The 14,360-nt window shown below is 41.6% G+C and overlaps 1 protein-coding gene across 1 annotated transcript in view; it reads left to right on the top strand.

Annotated features, from left to right (window-relative positions):
• Positions 1–5,216: 5,216 nt before the first annotated feature.
• The window catches only part of akt1 (v-akt murine thymoma viral oncogene homolog 1), a 32,394-nt gene continuing 23,250 nt past the window's right edge, over positions 5,217–14,360 (top strand). Inside the window, exons 1-2 of the mRNA XM_030719051.1 lie at positions 5,217–5,370; positions 11,248–11,431. Coding sequence (XP_030574911.1) covers positions 11,386–11,431 — 46 coding nt within the window. The 5' untranslated portion in view covers positions 5,217–5,370; positions 11,248–11,385. The remainder of the gene's footprint in view (positions 5,371–11,247; positions 11,432–14,360) is intronic.

Here is a 14,360-nt window from a genome sequence, read left to right as displayed (position 1 = left end):
GGCGCTGTGTGTCAAGCAGGTTGATAATGGCACAAATCTCGCGATATCGCGCCGCCACAATAAGTTCTGTACTACTCCGCGAATTCACACAGCGGCAGCAAGTAGCAGAATACTGGGACCATCAATTGGCTGTCTTATTAAAACACCTGTCCTATTAAGAGAGGGGGTTCACTGTGATGTGTCGCCTTTTGTGTGGCAGAATGATGGAAGTGGACAAATCGAGCAATTGTAGATGACTAGCATTACCAGTTGTGTCCAAGTTTAAAATTTGATTAATTTAATAAACCTGACAAAAAGTAAATAAAAAATTAAAAAAAAAAAAAAAAAAAAGCTTCTGGCTTTAGAGCTGTTGTGAATGAAAGAAGCACCTCTTTCTCCCATATCCCTGGTATCTGTGAAAGTATCTAAACTGAACAAAGAAATGTGTTGTAACGCAGGTCAGGGGAGATTTTGGAGACTTGTGAGGGCTTTTTATCCTCTAAGTCTGCCTCGAGTTTTGGAATTTCCAGGCTTCAAACCACCCAGTGCATTTGTTTTTCCAAGAAAACCAGGGTACTGGCAGTGTGTATGTGTGTGTATATATATATATATATATATATATAGTTTTAATATATATATTAAAACTGAGGTGATTTCTCGGTTTTCCAAGTCCAAAATCTGTTGTCTATTTCTGACACTGTCAACAGAACCCTATCTAAAGTGTCCTCTTTAATCATTAGAGGTGGTGGCACAGTGGAGAAAGAGGCTCGACTGCAGCTGCTCATCTCGTGCCCCCCCCCCACCACCACCATCCTGTCCCTCCCTGTGCTCCCCCAACTGCTTCAGTCACCTTTGCCCTGTGTTCCAGCTGTCGTGCGTTTTGAAAGGGCCATTTGCAGCTCCTCACAGCCTTCTGACACAGAGGGGAATGAGCAATGTGACGGGAGGCGGCAGCCACTGGTCAGAAGGGGCCACTCGCTAGATTCTTATCCACTTACTGCTTTATTCCATTTTTAGTCTGACCGTTACTGTTACGAGGGAGGATATCTGGACTGTGGTTGTGTGCAGATAATCATAATCATAAGCAAGACACTGTCATGCTCGCTAAAAAACTTTACCAAACAGCATACATGGACTGTATATGAAATGAATGAATGAATTCTTATTTATAGGCAAACACCTGGCAAACCTAAATGTTTAGTCAGATGTGTGGCACATGAAAAACAATTTACCATTCAGCACTGATGCCCACACAGACACACCATCCATGCAGGAGCAGTGATGTGGATAAGAATAGGAGCAGTGGCCCTGTGTTTCCCTGGCCCTGGCAAATGTAGGCGCCCAGTAGAGGAGGGGTGTGTGTTCACAGGGCAAGACAAAGCAGTGGTTGTGCCTGGGGACCGTGGCCTCAGCAGAGAGAGGCTCGGCACGGTGAAGGTTCTCACACACAGAAAAAGATAGAGAAAGAGAGACAGAGAGAATGAGAATGGGGGAGTTGGGAGAGAGAGAGAACACTTCCTGGAGGTTCATTCTTCCTCTCTGCAATCATCAATGGCATTCTCTCCCTGACCCACTCCTCTCTCAGACAAACAAAGGACCCCACATTCCAGTGTAGCCTGACCGGCCAACCAGCCAGCCATCCAGCCACAGTTGAACCACATCACTCTCCCCGCTGGACCAAAGTCTCATTATAGCTGTGGTTTTAAGCTGTGCTGTTGACTGTCTGAGGGTGTTTATAATGCATCCTCATGCATTAAAATATCTTAAAACTCCTTAACATAAGGGTATTACAGTTTGTGTTCTCTGAAGTGGCTTTAATATTGAGGAATGTGAGAATATTCCACACTCTCTGACTATGCTGGGCATCAGCTTTTTTCTACATCATACTTCATAGATTTAGTCAAACTAGCTCTCCATTTTCTTTTTCATCTCGTGCATCTTTTATGCAAACTGACAGAGAATTCAAAATAAAGCTTGGTGAATCCTTTTAACCCTATTTTTCAATAATAATAGTACAAAAGAAACAAATTTAAAATGCTGAAATGTTCATGTTTTTTGAAAAATATATGCTCATGTCTTTAAAAAAAAAAAAAATATGGGACAGGAGGATGTTTGCGACTGTGGTGCATTGCATCTTCATTTAGAAACCAGAAAGCCCAGCACCCGGACTCTTTTACTGTTGAAACATGCTCTTATAATATGTGCAGAATGTGGTATGGCATCATCTTCCTGAAAAAGAAATTGAATGGTAGCGCATGTTCCAAAACCTGTATATATCATTCAGCATTACTGGTGACTTTGAAGATGTGAAAGTTACCCACGCCATGTGCACCAGTACACTTCCTCACAATCACTGAACTGTGCACAGATCAGCTGGATGGTCCCTCTCTCAGCTGGGAGGACACATCTTCCACAATTTTTGAAAGGAATTACAACTTTTTACAAAACCGCCGTAAAGTTTTTGTTTTTTTTTCCCCTTCCTTCACCCTCAGTCCATAATAAATGAGGTCAGGTCTGGAGAAGGCAGCAGCATTTTTCATCTTGTTCATATGTGGGGTTTTTTTTTTTCTTTGCATTGTAGAGTTTTAACTTGCATTTGTGAATACAGCAACAAAGTAGGTTCACTGACACTGGTTTTCAAAAGTGTTCCTAGTTTTTTGCATACAAAGATTTCCCTGCATTCTCTGTAACTCTTTTAATGATATTACGTACCCAAGATGATGAAATTCCCAAATTCATAAGTTGGGAAAGATGATCCTTGAATTGTTGAACTGTTTTCCCATGCAGCCCTTCACAGGTACGTCAGTCTCTTCTCAGGTTTGACTCTGAGAGTCTCAGCCTCTGTAGGATGCCCATTTGTGCTTAATCACAACAGCTGTACTGGTTAAATAAAATAAGTCTCCCTATATCACAATTATATACCCTTAAATCTCCTATAATTTTCTGTACTGATGCTGCTGTTGTACAAACCATTTTTTTTATGTTATATTTATCTAATCTTCCTGGGCAAATAATGTAACAGTTCAAGCGAAATTGCTTTGCAGTTGCCTGGAGATGCTGTTCTGGTCAGCCCCTCCACCCATCACCTCCTCCCTATTATGGCCCTCCTGCCCTTCTGTGTCTAATTGTTGTTACCACATGTTATCTATTCTCCTTTAACGGGCCATTAAGTTCTGTTCTGTACTGTTTGTTGTACTCTAGACAGATACTGCAAGCAGACAGGGATCAGATGAGCCTTTGATGAGAGAGACATTGTTAGCCCACTTTGACTTTTAAATCTTGTTACTTTTGCTTTGAACCTGCTAAACAACAGAGTGGGCATTCCCATCAACAGGCCAGAGACAGCAGGCGGAGGATGAGGAGGAGGAGAGCGCCGCCAAATAGCTACTGCAGAAAATATGGGTTATCCTAAGTCAGCTTTGCTTGTATGACAGGAACAGCTTGGCAAGGCTGACGCATAGTAGCAGTGAGGAACACTTTACTGTGTGAGTGACAAACAGGGGGACCTGACAGCAGAAGAGGCTGAGAGACAGAGGGCACAAGCCAATGAATTTTTCATCACAGAGGGAACATTGGCAGTTTCCCCTGCTGCCTGCTCTTTTAATTTTATTTAGCCATTACTGCGCACATTTTCACGCTCACGGTCTTGTCTTTTTTTAAGTGATACATGTATTTTAATAAACTTCTAACACTGCTTGTCAACACTGATTCAACTTTGAGCCAGTCTACAACACTGTTATGCTTGGAGATAGAAAAAATAATTAATCTGTCTTCAGGGGTAACAAGTAATGGACACGAGAGGGTCATGAGTATCACAGCATATTGCAAAATTATGGAAATGTTACAGTGTGAGGTCTCTTAAATGCTTTAAACCTCTTTTCAGAAACATTTTGATCAAGTATACCCAGTCATCTGAGGGTGTCATTTGATACACAGGCTCCATGACTCCTTTTAAACAGACTGAGCTGGCCTGTCTGTACCTGTCCAAAACTAGTTTAACTCCTACCTCTCCAGCAGGGTTCTCTGTGCCTGTAGACAACGGTTCATCTAATACAACAGGTAACAGTCTGACATATAATTATGAAAAGATTCTCAAAAAAAACTCAGAGAGGAAGCAACTTGCTTTTTAATATCAGCAAACATGACTGGACTCAGGTGATAAAACGCCCACCGCCTGATGCTTCAGTGCTGACATGCACCAGAATGGGAACAGCAGCACATCCTGCTTATAGTTGCCTCTTTTACTATTGATTTTAATATAATTTTACTATTCTACAAGGCTACATGTGTTTTTGTGGTTTTGATTAGTTTGTTGACCTCACTCTGCATCAGACTTTATTTACTTTGACTGAATTTTAGTTATTGTTTATTTTCAGTAGAAAAAAGTTTACACATCAAAAACAACTTGGCTGACACACATTCCCGTGGGGAATAATTTGTACTTTTCTTTAAGGTACAGCTGCAGCTCGACTTATTTAAAACCCTAGAAGGAGTTTTATGTACTTAAAATATCTTGTTATAATATAATTTTAAAAGGATATCAAACAACAGGCTAGACGTGAAATGATAAATCATATAATTGATTAGACAATCAATAAAAATGTATTTATAATAACTTGAAGTCAAAATACACCAAAAGAACCAGTTCCAGCTCTTAAAAAAATGGTTTGGTTAGTCTTTTTTTTACAGCAAATTGCAACATTTTGAACTCCTGGATTTTGAACTGTTGTGAGGCACTTTTACATGCCATCTGAAGCACACTACTAATTGAGAGTATTTGTCTCCTTTTTTGTGACTAAAAACACGCAATTAAAAAAAAAAAAGTGTGTGTGGGGGGGTGCTAACTAACCATTGATGATTCATGATAATATGCACCTTTTGCAACCCTAATATAGCTCATTGCAGAGCAGGTACCAAAATGAAATCCCTATAGTCTAAATCACCTCGTGATCGCTTCAGGAAGTAAAAAAAAAAAAAAAATCATTGTTGTATACTTAATTGAAGTGAGGATCCCCTGGAAACCATACAAGGTCTTCCGCAGGTCCCTGAACCCCATTTTGGAAACCACCGGCACAGATGAAAGAGCAGAGAGTTCAACAAGGCCACGCAGAATAAGCCCCGCTGCAGGTTTTTTTTCATCAATGGGACGCCTGACAGCCTACTACTCCTACTGTGAGCGTGACTCATATAAGGGCGGCTTTAGGACCCGGGAGAGAGGGCTGCCACAGAGGCATTGCAGACAGCGCGTTTGGGAGGTGTAGTGGAAGAAAGGCAAGAGAAACGGAGTAAATGAGAGCACTTTGTTCAGATTGTTGAAGGACCCGTCAACTTAATACACCGCCGAAACAGCTCACTATAATGAGACGGACACATTGTTGAATTCCTGTCCAGGTAAATGTCCGCGTTTCCTTCGCATGGTTAACTACAAGAGTTCGACAGCTAGACAGGGTAGGTCCCCATTGTACTTACATGGGATGCGGTTATTCTCACCCAAGCTGCCCTGCTAGGCCCCATATCCTTTCTAACGCTAGATGCAAACCTGAAATGAGGTACTTTCCTGACTTCAGTTCGCCGTAAAAGTAGCCTCTCACGAAAAAAAAGAAAAAAAAGTCGATGGCTCATTAATTTCCTGTAGTGAATGCTTAACGCGCAGTGTTTTTCCACAAACAGTGAGTCTCTTAAGATGTTAACCATTCATTTTTTTGACAATGACCACTTTTGAGACACAGCCCTCAGGCCAACATATCTGCAGTCAAGTTACTTCAAAAGGTTCACCTCTTGCGAGAAAGTTGGGGTTTTTTTGTTTTTTGTTTTTCTTTTTTCTTTCTTTCTTCTTTCTTTTCTTTCTTTTTTCTCTTTTTTCTTTTTTTTTTTTTTTTTTTGTCTAGTACTTTATTGCCCTAGAGGGAAATGAAAACAAATGAGCTCAACAGGAGAGCAGCTCATTCATTGTTATGAACTGCCACTGCGTTTGTTTACTTGTTTGAGTGAGGCATTTATTGCCATCTTATCTTTAGCCATTAGCTTTGCCGCTTGCCTGCCTGCCTACTGAGAAGCTGCTGTGGCCGCAAACAGTGCTTTTAAAAAAAAAAAAAAAAAAAAGTACTGCGTCTATGTTGTGACTTGTTGCCACGCGTTTACTTTTTAGTCCACAATTTAGGCACAGGGAAGTCATGAAAAAAAGCCCCAACAGTGTCATTTCATTTTTTCCCTCTCTAGTAATCAGTACAAAGGGATAATGCCTGTGGGTATGTGTGTTTTGATAGTTTTCACTGGCCTCACTCTTAGCATCCCACCTACAGTGATGACAAGTGTGTATGTGTGTGTCTGTACTCAATCACATTTATTTATTTATTTTTTTTGTCAAAAAGGCTTATTTTTAAAGAAATCCTATCAAGTGGGAGAGAGATCAGGTGATCTCTTAACTTGAATAGTTGTATTACTAATAATACAGTGTCCTTTTCCAAGTGGTGTATGCACATACTAAAAAGAGAACATTGTCCCTGGGCATGTTGTACCCACCATGCCTTCAGTGTCAAAAATGTTTTTATCGGTCATGAGACTGCGTTTGTCCAGTGTGTGTACGCAAGGGGACTTGGCATGTGACCTCGGGAAGACGCAACAAGCTGGCATAATGATGCAGCCAGTGACTGCTTGGCTCTGGCTGTTCTTTTTTGGAAACAAAAAAACAAAAACCAGCCACCTCCCACCCAATCCCCTCGCAGCAGCTCCGTTGACGCAAATGTGCCACCAGTTGCATGCAGAATCTGAGGAATGTTGTTTGAAAATTTTGTCCCTGCAAACAGGCAGACTAGGGCCTAATGCATCACCCAAGTCTAGATGTATTATGGCTGAGGAAGATATGATTCTCGCACTGGTATCCCAGGCAGTTTTCTTCTCAATCTGTGCCACAAAAACTGGAAACAATTCAGCCCCGAAGTACTCTTTGTTTTGTTTTTTTGCACGCCTCTGTGTTATTTTGCAGCTATCCTGAAATGGTTTTCACTGGGTGACATGAGAAGATTTGAATAAATTAAGCATTGTGTTGCTTTATGACTTGTCTGAACAGCGTGAAAATGATTACATTAACATGAGTCATAAAGAGGTTGTTGTTCGTGTCATCACAGGATTAAAGTGGTGAGGCTGCTTGTCTTTCAAGGTTGCACCCACTGCGGTTTGGTATTCAGTTGAAGCTACCCGCAATATTCTTATCAATAATGGTGTGCTTTCAGGGAACTTGAAAGAGGAACTTGGTAGTGTATAGTAGATCACAGTAATACTGGTTCCACTGTGGCATTTGGACACTAAGTGTTGCTTTGACTGTTTTTCAGCAACACTTGAGCTTGTTAGCTGATGTCATTTTCTTTCATTTTGTGATTATTTATTTTATATATATTTTTTTTAATATTTTGGGTGTAACGTTCTACTTCTGTAACCATAAACCATGTGCTAACGCTTCTGTTAACTTAGCAGAAAATGAAGCAAAAACAGACTTGTATCTATTAATCTGACTGATGGAGGAAGTAATGTGGTGATGTTGGCCTGATTTTTCTGCTTCCTGCTATAAACTCATGGGACTGTCCTCTCTGGCTCAGTGTGTGGCATCTTTTGCTGCATGACACTGATTTGCATTGAATGGGGTGGCCCCCGGCGCTGGAGCCAGAAAGATGAATGATTGAAAGCCGCCCTGACATCAGTGCAGGCAGGCAGGCGGTGGCCCAGAGGCCTGAGGACCATGTGACCTGCTGTCAGGGTACTGGGTTCATTCAGTGGCTGCTGGCTGCAGCGCTGGCAGCGGCCCAGCTTTTTCCACACAGGCCGCAGTAGCAACAGGTCGCTCCCATTAAAACAGCAGCGCTCTGTTGTGGCTCCAGAGCCGGTCTTGTGCGTGTGTTGCTTTTTTGGCTGTGGTGTGTGTGCGCTCAAGTTTGTTTGTGAGGTGTATCCCAGATTGTGTGTGCGCCTGTGTCACAGAGTCCACACTAAGATGCTGAAGGGATCCAACGGTTTTTGTGATCCTCACTTTGAATTGCACTCTGTGTGCTTTTTCAAATCCCTCTCCAGGATCCTTCCAGCATCGGTTGTGTGACACAAGCACCACAACCTCAGTGCAATAAACAAAAACACTGAGTGAAAATAAACTTGGGCTTCATAAACTTACTTTTGCTCACTGATGGAAGGGAGTAGAGTGGCAGTAAAAGGTGTTGATCGCGCGCACACTGCCAGATGTATTTGAGCCTGGGGCTGTACTGATATGACTCGTCGTCTGTCAATAGTCACATTCACTTCCTGTTGTTGTCCCCACCAGTAAGCTGGATGAGGCCACTCAAACAGAGCTCTCTTTTGATGGCCCAGCTCTGATGGAGCAGCAAGCAAATTGATTTCAGCCGATGGTCCGGGATTGCCTGGTGCAGTATGGGACTTTTATTTGAACAAGCATTGCAATTGATCATCTTTTTGACTGCTTCCCTTTATTCAGGTCTATCTTTATATCATGAAGAAGTACTGAATGAAGGAAAAGGTCGAGTGTTTTGGTTCTGATTGGCCTGCAGGTTTGAAGTATGCACTGCTTTTGTGAATATCTGGCAAGTCTAATGGCATTTAGAATTGTTTAGATGACTATTAGTACAGTTTTACTGCCTGATTTGACTTCTGTTTTAAAAAGTGACTATTGCAGCTGCTCCCAAATTGAGTTTTTGAGGGTGTTTTTGGGTTGCCCTTTACTCATCCATCTCTCTGAAAACACTACGCACATTTACTATATAAATATGACAGCAGTATTTTCTTTCACATGTCTAAGATCCCAGGATGGAATTCTGCACACTTCTGGTATTTTAACCTATTTAAACCTGGTAACATTTTTGTTAATTCTTCCTCTGGAGGTTATGCTTTTATTCAAAGGCGCATTCAAAATGCAACACTCAGATTCAGCACTCAACTGTGAATCTCTCCTTTCTCACTGTAAGAAGCACAACTTGACCTCACAGTTTATTTTATTTCTGTTGACAAAACACTCACCTCGTGGTCTATTTAACAGCAATGCTGTAACTGTTAATTGCTTTTGACAATATCACGAGACCATCATTATCTGTTGTCTTGCAACTTGCAACCATACTTTTTTTTAATTTTTTTTTTTTTATCGTATAATCAACATAATTACACGGTTAACAAATCTACTTACTAGGAATCTTTTGATTATATCACATGATCACAAGCTTTTTATCGTGTAACATTGACTCTGAACTGTATTATAGAGCACGTTTTGTTTTTAAACAAAATAGTTCCTTGTTGGTTAATGTCATCCAACTGCATAAAGGTCTGGTTTAGCACAAATCTCTTACTGGAACACAGCAGTGGGATCCTTTTTTAAAACAAATGCCATTGTAAAGTCACTCTTATCCACAAGTTAATAAAATTTTTGACTTCAGTGATAAACTGATGTTAATGTAAGGGATTTAGAATCACCAGTTAACCTAACGCGCATGTCTCTGGACAGTGGGCCAGAGTACTCGGAGAGAACCCGCACAGGCAGTAGATGCAAACTCCACAGAGAGAGAGACCACAGCCTGGATTCAAACCCAGGACCTTCTTGCTGTGAGGCAACTGCATCACCATGCTAAATTGGCTATACATGTGAATGTGTCTGGTTGTCTGTCCATGTTAGCCCTGCAACAGACTGGCAACGCATGCAGGTTGTGCCCTGCCTTTTAAAAAATATTTTTTTTTTTTTTTGCCCTTTTGGCAGCTGGGATAGGCTGCAGCACCTCTGTGACACTGAATTGGATAATAAAAATGGAAGGAAGGATAAAGGATGCACTAATTTTGAAATTCAGCAGATAAACATCAGCCAGTGAATCAGCTTATTTGCTGATAGACTGATGGCAGTTATCGAGATGAATATGATTGGCTGATTAAATTGGTGCATCGCTAAAAGCTACTTTGGGCTGCTCCCTGTCACAAGGGGTCAACACAGTGGGTAGCTCCATATATTGGATTTAGTACACTTTTTGCATCGGATACCCTTCTTGACATGACCCCAAATTGGACTTGGAATCGAACCAGCAACCTTTTGTCAAGTGAATGACTACACTATGGAGCCACTAAATTGCTGTAGGAAAGATGAACATCAGTTTGATTCTTTAAATTGAATTAGTTCAGAATCATCTTTGTTTACAGTTCATCTGCTGTAAATAGATTTTAGGCCTGCCACTTCTTCTTTTGTCCCCATTTGTCTCTTGTATTTGAATCTAAGACAGCAAGCCATCAAAGATGCCAACCATCACAGCTCTATCATTAAGACACAGAAGGAGCTGACATAATTACAATTGCATATTCTGTTAAATGGTTTTTCAGATGTGTGTAATGGAGTCTTATTCAGCCTTCAATATTCTTTCAGCTGCAGCTCTGGCTGTGTTTAACAGTCTGACCTTGTCTCTCTTTTGAGATCATATCACTATATTAAGGCATATAGAACACTAAAATTGTTTTCAAATTGCTTTCAGTGAGCGGGGGGGGGGACAACAAATAAAGCTGCTTCTAAGAATTTATATTTCTTATTGATGCTCATCAGGGAAAATAAATATCCTTTTAGATGGTCTTTATCAAATTTAGACCCTGTTACTGTCCGCTCACAGAGGCCCGAGGGATCTTCCAGGAAAGGCGACACTATCTTCCATAGAATTTGATTGGTCCATAGCTGGTGGGTTTTCTGCATGTTATGTCAAACATAACCTGCTCTGGTGCAGGTTACACTTGAGTAGACCCTTTAAGATAGATAAACCTTTTTTTGCCATCTGTATGCAGAATAAAAATCTAGTGATTTTTTTATTGTTACTAGTATAACTGAGTTTTAGGAAAATCATTAGGATAAACGGCTGTGCACAATCTATGGATATCCTGTGTTTGAGAATCATTTGACATAATTATTTTCTCACTGCTGCTCTGTTCATGAGTAGGAAAAAAAAACACCCAGTCTATCAGGAATGGCTGTCTCAATAGTGAACAGCATGGAATTTTCCAATACGGGAGACCTCATTTTGATTGCCAAAAACCACAGCCTTACACAGATATTTGAACCTTGAAATGTTGCAGGTTCCACTTGCACTGTAGTTGTAGCCTGTCCTCACTGAGTGGGCTATAAAGCATGAGAATCTCCTCAGTTCTGCTGCTTTCTCTCAGCCCCATTGACCTTAGGGTTAATATTCAGACAAGTGGAAAAAATCTTTCACCTTAACATGGAGCTAATTTTTACTTTTCTTTAACTAATAGGTAACCACCATTGAGAAGACGGCTGTAAACCCCAGGACCCCGTCTCCAGGCTCCTGCACAGAGCTGAGTGAAGGAAACTTGGGAACGAAAGTTGTCTCTCCCTGAGAGAAACCTGGATCCTCCATCCTGGCCACCAACATGACCAATGTGGTGATCGTCAAGGAGGGATGGCTGCACAAAAGAGGTACATTTACAGATGAAGTTTGTGCCACGTAGTTTGATTTTTAATTTTAGTCGTGTAAGGTTTTGATTGATTAAATCTGAATCCAGTTAACATTTGACATTATTTATGTGTTAAGGTTTTTGTATACATTGTTACGGTTTAGTCAAGGTGTATAGTCCTCATAACAAACCTAACTGTGCAAACATGTGGGCTATCCAAGCCTGGCACACAACACAGATTATGCAAAGACCCTAAAATATGTCAAAGATTTAAAACTTCCTTGTTGATTAATGTCAGAGAAAACAAATTACTTAGTGTTACTTAAACTGTATGCATTAATACTTTACTCTTAGTTTTTTTTTTTTTGTTTTTTGTTTTTTTTGTTTTAAATACTAATTCATTATACGCCTTGTCTGAGCTTCTTGAAGCAAGCTGTAGATTTGATCAAACAACAGTATACTCTATGTGCTGAGTGGTTGATTAGTGGGTAAATGCATTTAAAAGGAGGTAGAATGCCAGATGTAACATAGAGGCATCCAGTTGCAGAATCCCCACCGGGCCCCATGTAGCTGCTTTGACGGTCCTGTGTGGCGTGGCGTGGCTCTGTGTCGGGCCTGAGTCCTGTTGTTTGGACGAAGAGGCATTCCTCACATACCTGCTGGCTTTGAGCAGCTTTATGTGTGCATACTAACTCTGCCTTCTACTGTGGCTGCCTCTCAGAGCCCACTTCACCGCTGCTTGCACCACCAGGGGCAAAATAGGAAAGAAACCACTGAAATCTCCTCGGCCCAGAAATACAGGAACCAGGCTTTTTCTGGAAGTGGGAGAACCAACACTTGCAATTATTGGATAAGGTGATGGGAGTATTTCACTAGAAAAGTTCCTGCAGTGTGTTAGCCCACACTCTCCCTCTTCAAGCTTTGGGCCAATCACATAACAGGGTTCTGGTTTAGTTTGATGGGTCAGCACAGTTCAGCTCAATACCCCCCATGTGATCAGATCATGCACCTGTGGTCTTTCATTTAATGTAAGGACATGTTGGGTGCCATTGGCATTTTATAAGCAGAAGCTAAAAACAAGTTCAAACCTGGAAAATTTGGAAGTAGTTGACAAAAATCTATATAGGTAAATTGTGCTTTGTTTGTGGATTTGGATTTTTAAAATTTTATTTATTTATTTGTGTGTGTGTGTGTGTGTGTGTGTGTGTGTGTGTGTGTTTTCTGGTCTGTTCAGGCAAAAATGAGAACAGGAACCTCCTTTTCTTTAGAAGAAACTTCTTCCTTTCTAAGAATGAGTGGCACTTTATCTCCTTTAGAGGCTGAGTCTGTACATTTGTACACTCACTGATATACTTGTTTGTTGTCCCATTAAAATCTGGCACATGTCCATCTTTCCACACCTTCACGAGTACCGATAAGAGTGGAACATTATACAGGAAAGCTAGTGTAAAGTAGAACTATAAGAATGGTCAAATAGGGACTTGTAAGAAAGCAGTCAGGTTGTGACAGTAGTGTGCATGTATACACACCGTTGTAGCGCTGAAGCACCCCCACCCCCCACCCCCCAGCTGTGACATGAACACTAAACAAACAACCCTTCAGAAATAGTGAGTTGGCATGCTGTCGTAGCCCAGCAGCTGTGCCCTGTGAAATGTCACCGAGCCTCTGTTTTGATTGGAGGGCATCCGCCTGCCTCCTTGACAGGAAGGCTTTTAGTGTCGCGTCACTGTCATGCAATCTTTGCCCCAGAGCCAGTGCACAGAAGGTGAACCTGCAGTAGCCTTGTCTTTCTGTCCATCACCTCAGCCAAGCCAGCCTGTGCTCAGCAAACATCTTCCTATCCTGCACCTTGAGTGTAGCTTGTGTGGTGGCGCCACCCAAGTGACTCAAATCTCCATGTGGGCGTTATAATAAATGGCTTGTACCACCTCTGAGTGTGTTCACCATGCTCATTACTCCCATGTGTGCTTTCAAAACACCAATTTGATGTTTTACAACAGATTGACCTTTTGTGTGTGTGTGTGTGTGTGTGTGTGTGTGTGTGTGTGTGTGTGTGTGTGTGTGTGTGTGTGTGTGTGTGTGTGTGTGTGTGTGTGTGTTCCATGGACCTGGTCTAGCACCGCATTACTTTCTTAGAAAAACAGGTACCGTTTAAATGGCCTCCTCCTCTAGCAGTGCCCATTTATTGGCTCTACATGATGACTGAATTTAATGCCGGGCCAGTGGCAGGCACAAAGCAAAGCAGCTCTGGCAAGTAGGCTCTTTGATTCCTTTCTGATTAGTCATCTTCAGCATGCACGTGCAAACTGAGTCAAGATGCCTGAGAGAAAGTAAAGCAAGCGATTGTGCCTCTGTACCTTGTAACCCCACCCCCAGTGGAGCTAATCTGTCATTAGAGCTCCGGGTTCTCAGCCTTGGATTGCTCTGTACAGTTGTTCCAGACAGGCTGCACTCAGTGAAATGATCTAATTCTGAAGGACACCTTCAAATTTTCTTCGTAGGCCTTGTGCTGTAGTAATGTGTGTGGATTGTGGGCACTACTGGGGACGTGTTGATGGGATTTTTATCTGTTTTGGAAGGACAGTTTTAGGAATGCGAGACAAAGCAGATGAGTAGGATGGAGCATGTGTGTACATTTAGACATGCATTTGCAAACATGAGTGATAGAGTGAAGCACATTTATTTCAACACTGCCAGCAGGACATTACCCAGTGCCCTTATGCACAGACCACATTGCAAGTACAGGCCTGCAAAAACACTGTAACTTTGTCGTTACTATCATAACCAGTTGTTATGTGTCCCCAAATGGTACTTCCTTTTTAGATCCTTCATGGAGTGCACCCACACACTTTGAATGTGCCTACGGCCTCTAGTGGCCACAGAGACCAAACAGCATGTTATTTCTCTTTGCAAGTGTTTTTTTTCCGAAGTTTCCATCAAAGCCAGAGCAT

The sequence above is a fragment of the Archocentrus centrarchus genome, chromosome 22 (genome assembly GCF_007364275.1).
Source record: "Archocentrus centrarchus isolate MPI-CPG fArcCen1 chromosome 22, fArcCen1, whole genome shotgun sequence".
In the NCBI taxonomy this organism is placed as follows: Eukaryota; Metazoa; Chordata; class Actinopteri; order Cichliformes; family Cichlidae; genus Archocentrus; species Archocentrus centrarchus.
Note: the sequence above shows the minus strand (reverse complement) of the source record. Positions and strands in the feature narration are given on the sequence as shown.